Source organism: Streptopelia decaocto (genome assembly GCF_964273445.1).
Source record: "Streptopelia decaocto genome assembly, chromosome: 1".
NCBI classification, from domain to species: Eukaryota; Metazoa; Chordata; class Aves; order Columbiformes; family Columbidae; genus Streptopelia; species Streptopelia decaocto.
This window is the reverse complement of record NC_138663.1, coordinates 51,390,211-51,410,057: the sequence shown is the minus strand read 5'-3', so window position 1 is coordinate 51,410,057 and position 19,847 is coordinate 51,390,211. Positions and strand designations below refer to the sequence as shown.

Here is a 19,847-nt window from a genome sequence, read left to right as displayed (position 1 = left end):
AACATTATTGCAGATTGGCACAAAACTGTTATTCTGCCCACTATTTTATGTTACTATAGGGGTTTTGACAAATACATATACTGAACTGTAGTTTTAGAAGCCAGCAAGCAATAAATTACTATTTGGTTGTACAGTATTATATACAATAAGATAAGCATGTTATAGAACATTACATGTTCTGTAAATCAGTTTCAAAGAATATTTTCAGATGCTCCTCAGATGATGTTTCACCATAATGACCATATAAAGGGTGGAATCCTAGTTTTCAGTTGTACCCTACAGAAAAGTTTCAGATCCATTTTTAGATATAGAAAACTGTTTAATGTTTATGTACATCAAAAATCTGACATTTGCCGTATTGCATCTTCTTTATCACGTCATAGCTATAAATTGGACACAGGCACAGAAAAATCTGTGTTTAAGTATTTTCATATTTTACTGTAAATTACTGTTTGTAATATAATTCCAATTTTTTTGCATATGTTTCTTTCCTCTGAGAATTTATTTGCAACTGTATGGACTGACTGGTTAAAAGACATTTCATCTTACGATTTCATCTTATGAGCAACCAAAGTAGAAATATTTTGACAAAACTAACATGTTTAATATTAATAGATAATACATAGGCAACTGCCATTCCATAGTTTGAAGTCATGCTTTGGATTACCTTAATGTTGTTTTTTCTCTTTTAGTTAGCAACCTGTGACAACAATTTAAATTTGGTGGGAGTGTTGTTACAGATGATATACTAGTGATCTTGCACAAGATCCTACTAGTTCTGCTTGTGGTGTTCTATCAGAAAGCTGAATTCAGGGTTGTTACAGAATGTGGGTATTACTGTGTTTTATTTAAATGAGATTTGTAAGGAGTGTTAGTATCAGTTACTCTGTCAGGTGATGAAAAAGTGAAAGCAGGCAAGCTTTGGGTTTACAAGCTTTTAATGAGTTCTGAAAAAGAAGCAGCAAAATCTGAATTTCAGTCATCAGTCTGTAACCCAGGAAAGTTATGAGGTTTCAAAGTAAGTTGTATTTGTGTGATATAATGGGATCAGCAGGAAGTAAGGTGAAGATTGGGTTTCTAAATATTGTGAACTCAATAGATATATTATTTTACACCATAAAACCAATTTACTGAGTACACAGTTTTAATACCCAATAGAGTTCTCAATAGTAGTGTTCATGATTGTATCCCGAAGAAATGTAATTGTCTCTCTTTAAACTCAAAACTGAAAGGTTTTGGTTCTTTGGAATAATTTATCTCACTGACACTGATTTCTCTAAAATGATTATGTAAGTTCGTTCTGAAGCATTGAGGCAGTTGTTTTCACTTGCATAATTTCCTTGAGAGAAATTTGAAAAATCAGAAGAAACAGTTTGAGGTTTGGTATGAGGATGGAGGGTCCATGGACTTTGACACTCCTGTTAATATGTTTGTGTGGGCTACTGTTTTACTTCTTAGCATGGCAGGACCTGGTTTCACTTGATACCTGTTAATTTGCAGAATATTTACTTATGCTGTTGATCTTGGTGAGGTATTCAAAAGTTCAATGGGAAAAACAAGGATAAATTTCTTCAGGGTATAGGTTTCATCACTTTCCATATCAGTGTCAGGGTAGTGTGGTCTCAGATGGATATGTGCATGGTTGATGATAGTTTTCTTTTTTTACTGTAACAAATCTGTCGATGTAATTCACATTATGTTTATTTCCACAGTGATTCATAGAATTATAGAAAAGTTGGGGTTGGAAGGGACCTTCCAAGGTCATCTAATCCAACTCCCTGCATCTTCAACTAGATCTGGTTGCTCAGAGCCCCATCCAGCTTGGCCTGGAATGTCTCCAGGGATGGGGCATCTGCCACCTCTCTGGGCAACATTCCAGTGTTTCACCACCCTCATTGATTGTTGGGTGAAAGTTGTCAATGAGCTATATAGTATGCATTCCTTGCAGAGGGGATGAGAGATACTGTTTTTGCTGTGTTTTGAATGATGGCAGGCGGCGTAGAAGCAAGATGTTTCAGGTCAGTGGCGTTCTTGCATTGAGTCCTTTGGCAGATGCAAAGGGTTTGGCCATTACGGTATCCAAGAAGCTGATGTTGATCCAGTTTGAAGAAAGGTGTCTATAATCTTGGAGAAGAAATTTGTGAGAGTGCCCTAGCTTTCACTCCTGTTATAGCTTCAGTACAGTATTGGTGTAATTACCTAAACAAAATATTTAACTCGTGGTAGCTTGTGCAGGCCTATCACCCATGTGTGGGTATTTTTGCCCATTTTTTTAACTGTTGTCTGCTCAGAATCACTTTTCTGGATGAAGACATAAATACGCTGGCATGGACCTTGAAGAAACTTCTGTTGGACTGGGATGCCATTCTGGTTTGAGGTGGTAGGCAAGTCTGGTGCTTTGAAACAAACCTTTTCAGTATCTATTTTCATACCATGCCTTGGAGGGCTGTCAATAACATTGGCATAGCAAGTTTATTTCCAATGAAGGAAATGTAGTAAAACAAGCGTCTCACGTATCAAAATAGATATAGATGTTTATAGATAGATGTTTATAAATGACATATAGGTACCTTTGCCAGTAAAGTTTGCATTAATTTCTGCCTTTTGAACTAAACCAAATACATAAATGTAGTATTTGTGACATCTGTATGATATTCCGGGTGGTTTGTTTGTTTTTTCTGCTTATTTCTACTAATGCTACAATGAAGGTTACATTAAAACAATTCTAAGCTGCTTAATTATTCTGAAAGAATGCATATATTAATACACTTTTCATCAACAAAACTATCTTCTAATAGACTTATGTGATGTGACATGTTTTCATGAACTTTATTGCTATCCTGTTATGTGGAAGAAGAATGACAGTATTTCTTCTTGTAGCCTTGAGTATCTGATGTCAGTGTAATGATAGAAAGCATATTTTTTTCCAATGGTGATGCAATTCAGCGTATTTAAAATATAAAGGTCAATGAAAAACAGGTAATATCCAGTGAGACATTTTGAAAAAATATTGCTTAGAAATCAAAATATATTTGATAGATATGTACTATATATGTATGGAAATGAAAATTATGAAAATAAATTTTATTTGGATATTTCTCCTGCATTACACTTAGATTAAATAAATATTTTGTAAAAGGATGACATTCCAATGTATTTTCAAAACTCCTTTATTTCATATAATGTCATGTCATGAAGAAAATAAATTAATTCCTGGGAAAAGGTTTTTACTTGACTGATTTTTGTTTTGTTTTGTCATACAGCATTGGCCAGTATATTTAAAAATGTGTACGAGTTGCTAAAAATATTTTGTGTTTCAGTGTAATGTGCCTCAATTTTCTAAAATAAAATAAAATTAAAAAAAAACAAACCCACACACACCAAAAATAAAACAAACAAACAAAACAAAACAAAAAGCAACCAAACAAAAACCACAAACAAACCAAACCAACCAACAAAACAAAACAAAACAAAAACCACCTCAAACCAACATACTGGTCACTGAGGAAATAAGATTTGGAGATAAAGAACAACATAAATGTATATTTGAATGAGCTGAATTTTTCTGAAGTGTATTATACTAAATACTAATTCAGAGAGGTTGTGGTATACATGAAACAAAGTGGAGCACAACTTCTTATCAAGAAAACTAGATTTCTTCACCTGGCAAAACTGCTGAATGTGTGTCTGATCAAATTATCCCTCTGCCCCTTTTGACTTAATGTCTCATCTCTATTGCTTTCTCAGTAATTATTGGCACATACTTGCTTGATGTGTCTCTTCTTAAACCTTGATCTTTTTCTTGACAGATTAATGATTTGTCCCTGCTGCATCAGACCTAAAGATTTCTATGTATTTTTACTGATTCAGGCACATTAATTTTGTGAATGTCTAAATTTTCTGGAACACTGTTCATTCCTAGAAAATCTAAAATAAGTTAAGTGATTGCACATCCCTTAAAAATAAACTGTAATTTTTCTTCTTCAGCAATAACTCAAGCTGAGACAGTTTCTTTTAAGAACTCCTTGCATATGATTTACCCAGCAGAAGGCAAAAATAGTCTGTGTTTGTAGATATTCTCCTCTTTTTATCATTGTTGAAAATTTTTGGGGAAAAAAAAAAGCAATTCTACTATTCTGTCCAAAAGCGTTTGATTACCTTATGCCATTATATTAATCTCGTCTATTATTTGCTTGATTTGAAGGTATTTTCAGAAAGGAATTTTATTTGTCTTCAGTCATTTCAAAATGTAAACATAAGATTTCTTGTTTTTCTGTAACATATCTTATAGAGACACTGCAAAGCAAAATTACTCCTTCTGCACAAAAACTTTGCAGTTTTATTCTGGTTTAGTGTTTCTCCTCATTTCTCTTTTCTAGCAGCATGTTACACCCTTATCATTCATGCAGGTTCACTATCAAAGTTGCTATATGTTCAGAAGTTCAAATAAGTAATTTGTAGAGAAAGCTACCTTTGTTTTTTCATTTTGTAGCAGAGGGAAGTACAGTAAGAAGTGCCATGCGCACACTGAAACAATATTAATTCTGGTCATAGCTTAGACAATATTTTTTCTTTCTTAGGTCCAAAATTTGTTCGCTGGACTCACGCCCTTGTAGTGTAATACCATGAAATCTAATACGTTGACACTGTTGGGACTGTTTTCAATAAATTCTGATATATGCATGACCAGTACTAGTGATCATGCAAGAAAATTAAGAGCATTAGAAGTGAGGTTAATACTAACATGTCTGTCTGTTGCCATGCAGGTGGGTAGGACAGGTTCAGGAAAGTGACTGTGCTAGGTATCCAGTTGCTCAACATCTACCCATGAGACACAAGGCAAACCAGGAGACATTTTCCAAATCTTTGTAACAATTTTGTTTGCTGGACTTGCTAGGTTTTGTGTATTTTCAAAGAATTACGAATATTTAAAAATTATTGGCAAAACTGTTTAGGATTCACAATAGTTTAGCTAAAATTGAGAGGAATTAAACAATGCAAAACAATCTCAGATTGAATAAATTATTCATACCAATATGTTTCACTTAAAAATACATTTTACTGAAGCATTTCATCCCGAGTCAAAATATTGGAATCTAACTTTGGCTCACACCTGTTTGGTAATAAAAGTTAATTTGATTCTCCCGGCAGATTCACGAGTTACAAACCAGCTTGGAAAATATGTGAATATAGCGATTGTAAATCAAATCATTTCGTATATTGAACATCTGTATTTCTTAAAATCTCTAGTAGTATATATTGTCAGATGGGAGTGTCTAGGAAATATATAATGAGCAAGTTTGCAAACAAAGAGAAGTGATAATGTTGACTGAATTCTCTTGTCGATTATACTAAAGTAGCTCTGCTAAAATAATAGATTTTTCCACATTTACACTGGTTAAGCTGAGAGCAAAATTCGACCTCAGTTCTGATGAGGGAATACAGCTGAAGAAAAATAATGAATTTTCCCACTGGTGCAAGCAAAATCACAGTATCACAGTATCACAGTATGTTTGGGATTGGAAGGGACCTCAAAAGATCATCTAGTCCAATCCCCCTGCTGGAGCAGGAACACCTAGGTGAGGTCGCACAGGAACATGTCCAGGTGGGTTTTGAATGTCTCCAGAGAAGGAGACTCCACAACTTCCCTGGGCAGCCTGTTCCAGTGCTCTGTCACCCTCACTGAGAAGAAGTTTCTTCTCAAATTTAAGTGGAACCTCTTGTGTTCCAGCTTGATCCCATTACCCCTTGTCCTATCATTGTTTGCCACCGAGAAGAGCCTGGCTCCATCCCCATGGCACTCACCCTTTATATATTTATAAACATTAATAAGGTCCCCCCTTAGTCTCCTCTTCTCCAAACTAAAGAGACCCAGCTCCCTCAGCCTTTCTTCATAAGGGAGATGCTCCACTCCCTTAATCATCTTTGTTGCCCTACGCTGGACCCTCTCCAGCAGTTCCCTGTCCTTCTTGAACTGAGGGGCCCAGAACTGGACACAATATTCCAGATGTGGTCTCACCAGGGTGGAGTAGAGGGGAAGGAGGACCTCTCTTGATCTACTAACCACCCCCCTTCTAATACACCCCAGGATGCCATTGGCCTTCCTGGCCACAAGGGCACAGTGCTGGCTCATGGTCATCCTGTTGTCCACCAGGACCCCCAGGTCCCTTTCCCCTACACTGCTCTCTAATATATAATCTCACAACCTATACTGGAACCTGGGGTTGTTCCTGCCCAGATGCAGGACTCTACACTTGCCCTTGTTAAATTTCATTAGGTTAATAAATGGTTGTTTCTCTCGGATACTCTGTATTTATTGCTTGTAGTTCTGTGTCAGCACTATTACAGAGATGTTAAGCTCTGCTAACAGAAATTATTTTCTTTTCCATACAGATGATGACACTTTTTCCAATGTGTTTTGTAAAAACTCTGGGAAGCTTATCAATGTACATTTATTTGCCCTGGCTGCTCAGTATTATTCTTTTTCTAACCTTGGAGTGTGTACCCCATTAGAAGACGTGCTTGAAGCACTGAGAGGAGACAATCAAGGAACAGCAGGTATATTTACATTTGTATTTAAATTTTTATTTTTCACTATAGGACCTTCAGAGTTTTGGTTTTGGAGGGTGTTGTGTGTGTTTGTTTGTTTGTTTCCCCCTACATGCTTCTCACTTCAATTTTCGTGTATTCCTAGATAGTTTCTTCATTGCTTTTGTTTAGAAAACGGATTTTCTTGCTGAAATTTGAGCAGAGCATTCATCACCTATAGACTCTTCCTGAGATTCAGTTTTAAAGGGGATGAGATAGGCAAGCAGACACATCATTTTTTGAGATTGCTTCCTAATTCTCTTTGTTTTTCTTCTCCCTGAGCAGCAGGACTCATGGCTGCTATTCTTGCTTTTTTAAAAAATTCTCACCCTAAAATCTAGCAAGTGGTATTTTTGTTACATCTTGTGTTTCATAATGAATATGTGCTTTGGCATTTAGCTGAATGTGGCCCAATAAGTGTTTGATGTCTCCAAAAAAAATTATGTCATAAAACTACAGTGATTTCATTTTCTATAGTTAAAGAAATTGAATTAAAACACTCTCAAGTTGGCATCAAGTTGGACTCTGGAAGTCTTGCCTCTTCTTACATTTTTTGTATCAGATGATAAACTGGCATTTATGCCTACTTTGATGACTACTGTCATTTTCACTGAAAATGTGCTCCTCATGGTGTCCTCAGTCATTATAAATTTGTTATTGTCTTTCAGATTCCTCATTAATTTTTCAGAGACAGACTGAACAGCTCTTGGCCTTTGCTTTCTAGGGTGTTTTTTCTCTCTAATATGTTAAAATTGTGACTTTCGCTCCCGTTTTCTACAGCGATTCCTTACTAATTTTCCTGTTTTACATGGTTGACTCCTCAGTTTTCCATTTCTTCAGAATTGCTAAGATGCCATAGCTGAGATAGTTTTGATAGTTGGTTCTATATTGGTCTAAAACTATCAGTTTACTGTCTGACTTCTTTCCTTTTACTATTAATTAATCTGAAGCCCTTTTGTCTTTTTTGAAAATGGCATGCTGATTTTCTTTCGCTTGCTTTTTAGCTCTCTTCATTTTTATGATGCTCTCAATTCCCACTTAATTTTCTGTAATTCTGTAGTTACACCTTGTTATACTCATAGTTGAGGTCATACCTTGATTAGCTTTCTTAGACAAAAATGCAAGGATTAATTCATCTTTTTGTCATGCAGAATGGAACATCAGGAATAAGACAGTTGCTAAATAATTTAATTTGTGTCTTGCAGGAGTGCTGCTCGGTTGGGTAGCTGGGGCCTGGGTTTGTGATGTAGTAATTCTAAATCGTACTTCATAGAAAAAATAAAATGTATTCCAAATGTATACAACGGTATTATAATTCAAAACCTTTGTGTTGAATTGGCAGTAAGTATCAGTTAAACTAACTTAACTGAAGTTTCTGGTAATCATTTGGCAGAAGTAAAATACCAAATTATGGATTCATAATGTGCAAGTTGCCAAATGAGAATTGTGATCTTTTAACTTTAAGCTATTTCAGATATGTTGGACTTAATTGCGTGTTTCAGAAAATGTATTTATTTCCTACATACTAAAGCTTGCAAGTCAAGAGAAGTGTAAGTCTGAGAAAACAGGCAACTTTACGATGGCCTTGCTCTTATTCTGAAAAGTATGCATCAGGATAGTTCTGTTTATGTTTCAGATGGTTTTAATTCATTTTCTTGTTCTAAGACAAACATCCTTCTGAGCCTATTCCCACAGTTTGCGTACTTGCATACTTCTCTGACTTCTTCACCATCTTCATGTAGACATATTGCTCTCCTTCCTTGGAATAATTGGTAAGCACAAACATTTTAGGTGTATTGTGGATGCAGCTGCTCAGAATGGAGTTATGAGTCTAAAGAGCTTTCTCCATTGTTTCCTAACGAAGTTCACTGTGGTCCTTGCTGCACCATCAGGTTTCTTGCACTGAGCACAAAGGATCCAGAAGACCCTGTCCCAAGGGGAGGAAGCCAGCACATACGGTTTCTTGTTACAGGGTTCATGTCTGATATAGGAAGTGAGGGCTGCTAGAGTATTTGATTAAGACTACTGTCTACCTTAGCCATGTGTATATGGCCAAGATAATAGTCATGCAGTGACTGTTAATAAACCCATTGTTAAATTCCACATACTGGAACACGTGAGGCAGACAGAATCAGTCTTCCTCAATGGCTTTCTTTTTAGCATATGGTTATCCCAGTCCCTCAGTCTGGCCTATGGAATTGAATCATAGTAGCGCAACTTCTATATAGGTGATGGTGTCTGGTGTGAGCTGTGAATTTCATTTTTTATCTGGTGTCTCTGCATTTACATAGGTAGTTGGGTTGTAAAAACCCTGCATACTGCCTGAGGACAGACTTTTCAGAAGGGCCTGTTTCGACAGGACAAGGAGTAATGGTTTTTAACTAGAGGAGAGGAGATTCAGACAAGACATGAGGAAGAAATTTTTTACATTGAGCTTGGTGAAGCACTGCAACATGTTGCCCAGAGAGGTGGTAGAAGCCCCATCCCTGGAGACATTCAAGGCCAGGCTGGACAGGGTTCTGAGCAGCCTGATCTAGTTGAAGATGTCCCTGCTCATTGCAGGGGGATTGGACTAGATGACCTTTGAGGGTTCCTTCCAACCCAAGCTATTCTATGATTCTATTCTATGATTCTATTCTATGATTCTGTGATACTACCATAGGAGATCTTGGGCAAATCTGCATTAGCCCCCTATGAAAGTCTCTCCTCAATCTGTTCAGCTTCACAACTGAAGATGTAGGTGTAAATGACATTATAGAGTTGAAGCAGTTTTTCAAATGGAAAACAGCTACCTGTGCTAGGGGTTCACAATGTAAAGGAACATTTCAGTACTAGCTAAAACTAGTAACATTAAGCTTTCTTTTCCTCTGTTATATCCAGGTACTTCTGTGAAGTATTTGAACCCTGCTTTCTTTTTTCATCTCAAAAGGAGCTGGATCTCTAAATTTCTTATAGTTTTTGAAATTAGTATTTGTTCTACTTGCATTGGTTATACACATAATAAGGAAATCTGCATGCATAATTACTTGTTTCAATAAAATAATTTTGTGATAGCAAAATCAATTTACACAGTTTATTTAAAACTAGTATAAGTTTGTTTGGTTTTTTTTTCAAATTTGCAGCTGTCTTGGCAATATAAAACAGTCCTCAAATATGGTTTTCTATTAGATTGTAATATGTCTGCTTGTTTTTCAAAATAATGTAAAAAGAACTATCAGAATTTTACAGAAAATGCAGCAACAGTAAAATATATTAAAAATCATAATTTTCTGTAAGCAGCATAGTTTTCCCTGAGCTGAAATGTAAGTGGAGTGTTCATTCTGCAAAAAGTAGGAAAAAAATAGTTAAGAAATTAAAATACTAAAGAAACATTAGTAGCTAAGATGATAAATACATATCTAGTATAAGCAAACTATGATTTCTTCTGCCTGGAACCTCAGCAGTTGTAAGCTGAGTCTTGTTACTGGATTTGTGAATTCCTTCCATGTTTTAAATTCTGAATTTGTCTTAGGTGCTGTCTGAAATGGTACTTCACACAGCATTATGCTGTTCAGTCTTTTGAGTTCATACTATAGCAAAGAGTAAAAGGTGTGATGCGTGGTGACGGTTCAAAGTGGCAATGCTACTTTGGAGAACACATGTAGGTTTTATTTCTGCCAAGAAGTTAAATGTCCATTTCTTCCTGTTCCCATTTTGCCTTTTTTTTTCCTTCGTGAGTCTACCCAGACACAAAAATATTCAAGTAGAAACAAAAAAGGAGAACTTTTTGATTGTTTTCTAGGTTTTCTTCTTTCATCTGAAATGCTTACAAATGAGGACTTTTTTAGGAGACAGTGGGGATCTTCACCATTTTAAAATTAAGGAGACTCTTTAGTGAAATGACAAATACTTTTTTCTGCTATTTGTTTTGTTTAGAAGTCTTTTAGTCTCTTTTTTCTTCTGTTAGTTCATAGAGTCTATATTAGATTTTAAGTATTGTCCTGACAGTTTATTATGAAAACTCACATGTTTAAGAAACAGAGAGATCCTATGGGTTTAGCGAAAAATAGAGAAAACACTGGGTTTCTCATGAGCTCCGTTCAATTCCCCACTCTCTTTTAAAGAAGTAACGCGCTTGGCTCTGTTCCCAGCATGATCTGATCAAGGAATGCACATGCGTTTTGCCTAATGATCAGTTTCTGGACAGATGAACACATACTGCGTAAAAAGCAGAGAATAGGAAAATATATTAATCTGCCTAGTCATGTAAAATAAAAAGTCTAGTTTTCTAGGAGCATGCTCATCTGTAGCAGTCTGGTTTCTTTTACCCTCACTGAGATGTACAAAAATTTCCATCCATTTGACTAGGGCCAAGTGTCCTGCAGTGTTGGTGGCCTGAGAGAAATGTGTGGGTTTCATACAAGGGAGCAACTTCTGAGCTCCTCCTTTGGTTGGGGGATGTAGATATCAGCATGTGGGTGCCCGGTGTGCTCCACGAGCAGTAAACCCGTGGTAGAGACTGACTCCATCTTGTTAACACATTCTCCAGTAATTTTCTAATGGAAAGATGTAGGCGGTTCTATAGCCCATAGAATCATAGAATAGTTTGGGTTGGAAGGGACCTTCAAAGCTCATCTATTCCAACCCCCCTGCCATGAGCAGGGACATCTTCAACTAGATCAGGTTGCTCAGAGCCCCGTCCAGCCTGGCCCTGAATGTCTCCAGGGATGGGGCATCTACCACCTCTCTGGGCAACCTGTGCCAGTGTTTCACCACCCTCACTGTAAAAAATTTCTTTTTCCCATCTAACCTGAATCTCTCCTCTTCTAGTTTAAAACGATTACCCCTTGTCCTGTCATAACATGCTCTTCTGAAAAGTCTGTCTCCATCTTGCTTATAGGCGCCTTTTAAGTACTGAAAGGCTGCAATAAGGTCTCCTCAGAGCCTTCTCTTCTCCATGCTGAACAACCCCAACTCAGCCTGTCCTCACGGCAGAGCTGTTCCAGCCCTCTGATCATCTTGGTGGCCTTTCTCTGGACCCTCTCCAACAGGTCCATGTGTTCCCTATGCCCATCCACGGGGTAAATAAAGAGAAAAAGAATGTTCATCTTCCCTTGAATTTCCCCAGGATAATTCATAAATTTTAATTATCTGCCATTTAATATTGTGAGCAAATCTGCAGCTGTACACAAATGTACAGTGTGATTATTAATTGTCTCTGCACTTACACTTCATATATGTAAAAGTAAATGAGCTAAACAACATGAAAACAAATATTTTCATGAACAAGAAGAAATTGTAGTTTTATAGTAGTACCTATTGTCCAATATCTGGTCTGGTGTTAGATATGCTGCATCTTAAGAAAACTCACAGTGCTAAGTTTTACAGTGTGTTGAATGTTACTAATTCATCTCTAATTCAGAAGTTTAATCTTGTAATGATCTAGAGAGTTTTTCATTATAAATTACTATCCTTAAAATAGAAAAGTGCTATTGCATGTTTCTAGCCTGGCATTTTTTCTGATTGATTGTGAATCTCTATTATTATGTATTACATTAATGTGTATTTATTTTATTAATCTGGTACAGGTATCAAAACTGATGAGTTTATGAATAATAAGAAATCACATGAAGTGCAGGTGATGTCAGAGCTGGTAGACAAAATAGCAAATTATTGTGGTATAAAGCAGGTAAGGAAGCAGTTCTTACTGTATGTTACTGTGTGCTTTCCATATTATTTTCCTTACTATGTTTGAATACCCCATTTTGATATTCTGTGACTGCTGTTCTTGTTTTCCCTGGACATAATTGTAACTTAAGAAGAGCCTTTAGGGCCAAGCTGAAGATCCATTTTGTGCACGAATGTCTTGTTCCAAAGGAGCTGCCTTTCAATGGGTTATAATCATCCTCTATATGTTGAACAGCTAAAAATTGTACTGCTTTCTGCTATGCATGGGTACTGCCTTTTTTATCAGTATCATATTACTGGCAATTTACCATAGACATCAGAGTAAAACTTCACTCTTCTTCTGTCAAGGGCTGTCACATAAAGACAAAAGCAGAAAATCTGAGAAATGATGAAAGCATTTCTTCTGGTACAAGGGATTTAAAGTGTTTCCTGTTGTTTAATGCTGTCCACCTTTCTTTAACATGGATTGATATCTTCGATTAGGAATTCAGTTAAGACTTTTTCAGTTTGAAGAGAGACTAGATTAAGCAGAGATTCATGTAGCTGGGTGTGCATGAAGTATATTGGGTAGAACACATGTGAGATCTGGGCACCCAACACCGTAACACACCCAACAATTATGAATCGGGCATTTCATACATCAGATGGCAAGTTTATCCTTGGATCATGAAGAATTGCAGGATTACTTTCTCAAACTTCCTTTTTTTTACAGGTACTTATGATTGCACAGTGCACTAGATCACTGTTGCATTAAAACCTTGTAGATGTTTACTTACGGATCTGTTGACAAAACATAAGCACCACGACTATACTGTATTTCACATTCTCTGTGACAAAAGTAACACCAATACCATTTCTTTGGTTTACATACATGCAATTTTCTGTAAGATTTTTCAATGTTAAACTTTCTGTTGTATTCCACATCTTAGACCTTTGTTGTGCTAAGACTAAATTTTCAAGTATCTGGGTGAACTGAGTTGGTTGGATAATTTTAATCTCTGTAATGCTAATAACTGGCTAGTCTACCTTCATCCTCCCTTTAAACTGTGGATGGCTGGTCGCTCTGGACACTGCATTGGATTCCTTTCTACATCTGAGCTACACTTGCTTTCTGTACAAAGGGCTGTAAGTATAAATGGAGACCAGTTTTCTCCAGCCTAATATTCATTCCCACAAAGATTTGTGGAGAACAAACTACATTTGTTTAAAACCAAAGATTAATAAGGTATCTGCACAGATTTTATTCTAAACATATTCCCTCTGAGCCTTTTTTTTCCCTGAGTATGTCTGAATGTGGTTTAAAATTGAAATGTCAGACATGGGTAAGGGAGGATATACAGCTGCAGTTGGGCTTGCTGACTCCATATTACTATGGTCTCTGATATATTTTGTTCCCTAAATTGTGCCTGGCCTTTGCAGTGGGAGGGCGCTCATTGGCCTGCTTCATACCCATGCCAGAGGGGTTGCTAAAAATCAATGGTATGGCCAATTTTGCACTGGGGTGGAGTACGTGGCTGTGCTGTGTTCAGTTTAGCACCAGGGGTGTAACTGCAGCATCCCGAGTTACTGCTGCTACCACCATAGACTGAAGGTCAGGCCCCAAAACTTGGAATTGGCTCTGAGTTTCTGAAGCTGAGCCCTGATTTGGAAGTTGTTTGGCTCAGACTGAGTTTAATTTAGATAAAATATAAATGATGCAGTACTCTCGATAGGCTCGGGTCAGACCTATGGCATCCTTGGAAACAGAGATCAAAACTCTGAATCCTGACCATCTGTTTTGTGAGGAACAACTGATGAAGGCACAGTTTTAGGCAGTCTCTTCTCCTTACGACCGGGATTACCAGGTAAATAGAGAGCTGCAGTTAAGGCCAAATATTATTGGATGAGATGCAATCGATTTATGAGTATCTGCGATGGCTTACAACGATGGAAGGCAATCTCTCCCACAGCTCTTTCAAGAGCCACCCGCGGTGACAAGTGTGGGTGCCCTCAACAGCCGTAAAGTAGATGCACTCTGTAAAGAATAAAAATCCAGTAGCAGCAGATTTGTGAAAGTAGTTTCTGCCATCATTAGCAGGTTTTTTTGCCTTGCTTACCTTTGCTTCAGGCAAGTATTAGTCCTTTAAGTGTTGAAGACTTTCACATACTGAAAAAGCTGCTGGAGAGTGTAGTTTGCTTATAATGCAATACAAAATGTTCCCTGCATTTGCTGGAAGGTGGTGTTTCATATAGCATTTTCATTTAGATTTTAAATAGTTCCTGTGAGATTCAGGAATGAAAGGAAAGGAAAACCCATATTCAGACACTAAAAAAGTAGAGCCACCTTAATGACCTGGCCTAAGTCCCCTTGTAACTGGTTACCAATAAAATCTCAAACCAATCATTATTAAGTATCTGTCAATATGCTGCAATTTCATCCAGTGATTATGCACTTTTATCATATGGCTTGGAATGTCTTTAGACAAAGGATTATTTTCTGTTTATTTTTTGAAAAAATTGTAACGTTTAATGAAAAATATCATTGCAGTATTCACTGAATATGAAATGCTGACTGTTCTATATTAATTTTTTTCCATTTTAGCCATACACTGTAACAAAATTTATTTGTGCAAAGTTGCAAATCCCTAATATATGAAAAGAGCTTTCCAGTTACATTAAAAAAAAAAAAAAAAGACCTCCTTTTAGTTATTAAAAAAGCAACTCTTTTGGTTTTGGTTACCTTTCAACTTAAAAAGATACAGAAATTGTAAAGTTTTAGGAGAGCTTTTTTATTATTGATTTTTTTTCTGTTCTTCTCACAAAACAAAATATATACAGCACTTAATTAAAAGATCTAGAGCTATGAAAACACAACACATGCTTTACAACAGCACGTGTCCTCAGGGTGTTTCTTTCAGATATTACAGATCACTGAGGGCTTGAAAAAAGCCCTCCATTTCACCTCCATCCCATGATGTGTAATGGGTGGTAGAGGATATTACTCTTTTGTATTGTTTTATAATGTAGTATAATGAATAATAAAATGAGAATAAAAGAAAAAAATATTACTAGCGTAATTACTTCTAGGTTAGTGATTTGAATTAAAACATTAAACGAAAGTAACTAAAAAGGGGTTTTCAGTTATTTACCAGCCTTTTTAAGTATTGTTCTCATGGCACAAGTGGAACTTTATTTTATAAAAAAGTTCTGATTAAACTCTGAGAAGAAGCTAGTGGTGATTTTTCTTTCTTTAAATGCACATTTGTTTTCTTTAATGTATTTGTGAAAGTTTTCCTTAGAAATTTCAGCATGTGCAGCAAGAGTTGCAATGTGTAATGTAAATATGATATAATTCTGCATTCAGCATCGCGTTAAATTTGTAATTTGGTGCTGGGAAATGTTGGAATTCTTCTAGAAACAAAGTTCTGGATTGTGCTGTGCCAGAAATTGTGTTTAAGCATAGTACCCAACTCACTATGGACAAGACCTTTGGAGTTCATTATATCATGGAAATTTCATTTTAAAAGTTCATGCTTGGCAGATACGGTATGGATTGCTGATTGCCTTTCCTTATGTAATCAAGGGAATATAAAGCAGGGATTAATTTCATGCAGTCTGTTTGTTTAGCACAAGATCATTGCCTGCTTATTTTTAGTCAAATTTTCCTTTCAGTTTAAAACTATTCTCCCAGTGCTAATTTAACAATATATTACTGTTTTCTTTTTACTTGGAAACATCTAAAGAAACCCAAACGGCAGTTTGTCTTTACAGCCACTAGAGGTCACACTTAGGAGCGAGGAATAATTCACCGGCTTACTCTGTGTCCAAATGCTGCCTTCCTCAGAAACAAAAGCCTTGCAAAGTGGAAATGTGCATATTCTGCATAACAGTAGTATCTGTTACATAAAATAGTGGGTAAAATTATTCCTTGCACACTTCTTTTTCCTTCATTTTTAAATAATCTAGGAGAATATTGGTGATAAATGTGATAAATAAATGAATGACATTTTTAAAAGTATGCTTAGGTTATATCAATTCTGTTTCACTAAAGCCACTCCTATGCTGATGCCATTCAAGAAATTTGGACTTACATATATCAGTGTAAGCTTTCTTATGAATGTGTGACAGACCAAGAACAAGACGTGATGTTCTTGAATCAAACACTTTCAGGAACATCTACAAAGAAGTCATTGTATCTCGTCATTATAATTCTTGGTAGATATCTGAATGAAAATGAACGTTATAATTTTCTTTCCTTAAAGAAATATCACTCTGCCTATTCTTGTAAAATATTTTATTACATATTTATTACAAGTTAAGACACACATGACATAAAGCTGTGATTATGTACTTAAAGGTCTCAGGTTAGCCTCTTTTCTGTTACTACTCTATATAGTGTTTTTCTTCCTGTGCTATATCAGTCACTGAAGTAGCACACACTATTAGCTAAGAGACAAACAAAGCTATCAGCTCATTATCCCCTCTATTCTCTCCCTCCTCCAGAACAGGCAGTGGAAAGCACATCTGACAACTGATCTCCTTTGTTTTATTACAAAAGCATCCTTATTTTAATCAAAGCCATATGGATAGTTTGCACAGAACGGGAAAGTGGTATAAATAAGCATTCTGACATAAAGGAGGGTATTAATATCACGTCTCTTTAGGTCACATCCGAAGTGGTTAAGTTAGGCACCAAATCTGAAGATGCTGATTTCCATATACCTAGTGATACACAGACTCCTCAGTTCAGGAGCTAGTTGCTTAAAGCTAAATACTGTGAATACTTTCTTTGCCAACTCTGTGTCCTGACCTAGTTTAGCAAGGGCAGGCAGTGTTGGTGATGTTTATAGTTATTTTCTTCAGCAGAAGGGAGTTCTGTGTCAAAAAATCTACTGAAAGTCTTTCGCAGAAGTGTCAGGAAATGTGCATCACATTAGCATCGCAGTGTCTGTTTTCTGGAGCAAATCAGTTAAGACTTAATTCTATATTTTAAAGCTAGAAGGTGGATCAACAAAGCAAATGAACTAAGTGTATTAGGAGGGTTAGCTGATAAGGCAATTATGAAATCCATGCTTACATTTTTAGGGAATTATTTTGTGTTTGATTGAAGTGTGTCTCGTTGCTCAATAATATAGCAATTTTTTTCTCCCTATTATCTAGGTGATTGATATAGGTTCTGGAAAAGGCTACCTGAGTTCATTTTTGTCCATGCGATATAACTTAAAAGTTTATGGAATTGACTCCTCAAACACCAACACAAATGGTGCTCATGAAAGGAACAGAAAATTGAAGAAACACTGGAGGGCATATCAGAGTCGAGGAAGAGCAAACCTCCAAAGCCAGACGTTGGGAAAGTCAAATGACAGGCCAGTGGAAAGTGAAATTAAATGTAAAGCAGTCATTGAAAAACCCTTAAATAATGATATCAGTCTTCAAAGTCAGGACCAAGTGATTATCCAAGATGTAGTTCCTTCTTGTGACTTCACAGAAGTAGCTACATCTGAAACCAGCAAACAAACTGAAGTTGATTTGGTGGATCGGACACAGTCTGATGAGAGCAAACTTTCTGAAGAGGTTCTTGCTATTCTAAATGTTCTGCCTGCTGATGCTGTAGAAGTTTCTTCATCTCAGTGTAACTGTGGGAAACTCTGTGAAGAGGAAAAGGCGCAAAGAAAAATGGCATCTCTCAAGGCTAAAGCAAGCAAATCAAGTGAATCAAACCTGTATTTTCCTTTGACCTCTTGCATCACAGCAGAAACAGAACTCGGTGACATCATAACAGATCTGGAGGTTATTTTACTAATATTTGAAGTAGATTGTCCATTGTTTTTGTCTTGCCATATTCATGTGGAGTGCTGTCAGTGGTAAAAATGAATATTCTGTCCCAATAATGTTTTTTTCAACCAGTTAGCAGAAGTAGGTCTAGCAGATACAGATTGTTTTTCTTTTTTTTAATATATGTGTTAGGATAATTTTGAAAATATTTATTATGTAAAGCAGCCTTTAGAATTTATGGGGTAGATAATAATCAGCTGTCAAACTTAACAGCATATATATTAGTACATTCAGGTATTTTACTGTTGTGGTTATAGATAACATCTAATTATTATGAAAAGAGCTACAATTACCAGGTAGATGGATGTATTAAGCACTGGAATTTCAATTTTCCTGAAATTTCTGATTTTTTAAGTTATATATTTAAACTTCGAAGTCATAGGAGAATTTATTTAATATAGTACTCAACATAGAGAGTTTGTAAAGACCCCTATTTCCCAAGCATGTTTTTTATATTTTGACTTTTCAGGATTACTTTGATTTCATTTAGTAATTTACTAGCTGGCAAGGGTTGTGTTCAAACAACCAAATCCAAGCTCAGCTGCCCAAAGACAGTGACAAAAGTCTAGAAGCTGTTCAGTTCCTATTCCTGAGCTAACGCACGTTGATTGGGTAGATACATTTGGTCTTTTAATAGAAAGATAAAAACATGCCTGTGTTCAGTAGTAACTGAACCATTATATTCAGGGGTATAATGAGTCTCTGATTCAAGACCATAGGTTTATGCTGATGACCTTGTAACTAGAGCTAATAAATCTGACTGAGTATCTGAGAACGTGTGGAGCAAACTCATGTCTGTCTGCAAAAGACATCCTGAGCAGCAGGGCTTGTTGATGAAGCATGTGCTTTTACATTTGCACAGTTGGATTTTGTATCCTCTTAGCATTCAATCTGTTTGATGTAAAAGGCAGAAGTCCTCTATCACTGCCTTTTTTTATTTAAAAAAACAAACAAAAACCCCCAAACTTTATTAAAAAGCAACAACAAAACACAAACAAAACAAACAAAAAAAACCCCCATTACTGTCAGCAAAGGTAAAAGGCTCATTGTGTTAAAAAATAGTAATAACTGCACACTACATGTGGTGAATGTGTTTAAATAAAACACTTTAAAATGTGCAATCATTTACATGTTTTAAAAGTATTTTGAGATTTTTTAGGATTTTTTTTATAAATAGTTTTATAAACATTTACAAGTTTTTATTTTAACCATAAATGGATTTTTTTTTCTCAATTTTTCCTAAACTGGAGACAAATAGGGAATGGAGAAGACTAGGATTTACTGATTTATACAGTAAGTTCTGAAATGAATTCACTGATGAAATATGGGTATAAGAATGCATGTTTGTATATAGCCCAGGCCTAATATTGAGAGATTAAATTTTGCTGCACTTAAGCCAATGATCCAGAAAGTACTTTCACTTATGCCCAGGCAACCCCAATGAAGTCAATGATGGTGCAAAAGTGTACTTGACACAGACAGACTGCCCTGATATTGTTCAGAAGCTTCCTGTATCTTGCATGTGGTAGCTATTTTCCACTGCATTTCTCCTGAAAAAATTGCAACTTTTTCTGTCCTGGGGTTTAAGTGCTGCCCTTGTAAGTGCACATCTTCCCTTACCTTCCAAACTTTACTCTTGTTCCACTATTTCTATAATTGCACGTGGGAAAAAAAACTTATTGGAATGGTGAGCTGAAGCCAACTGATAGGAAAAAAGTCACTAAAAACTAAGCTGGACTGAAACTGAACTTTTGCCATCTAAAAATTTTGGCTCCTAA

General features: G+C 36.2%; 1 protein-coding gene across 4 annotated transcripts in view; it reads left to right on the top strand.

Moving 5' to 3' along the window:
- METTL25 (methyltransferase like 25) overlaps nucleotides 1-19,847 on the top strand; it is a 70,803-nt gene that overhangs the window by 3,836 nt on the left and 47,120 nt on the right. For 3 of the 4 annotated variants that reach the window (XM_082043441.1, XM_082043440.1, XM_082043439.1), the window contains exons 2-4: nucleotides 6,394-6,558; nucleotides 12,156-12,256; nucleotides 17,395-18,024. In XM_082043441.1, coding sequence (XP_081899567.1) covers nucleotides 6,394-6,558; nucleotides 12,156-12,256; nucleotides 17,395-18,024 — 896 coding nt within the window. The remainder of the gene's footprint in view (nucleotides 1-6,393; nucleotides 6,559-12,155; nucleotides 12,257-17,394; nucleotides 18,025-19,847) is intronic. The other variant, XM_082043442.1, reaches the window with a different exon arrangement.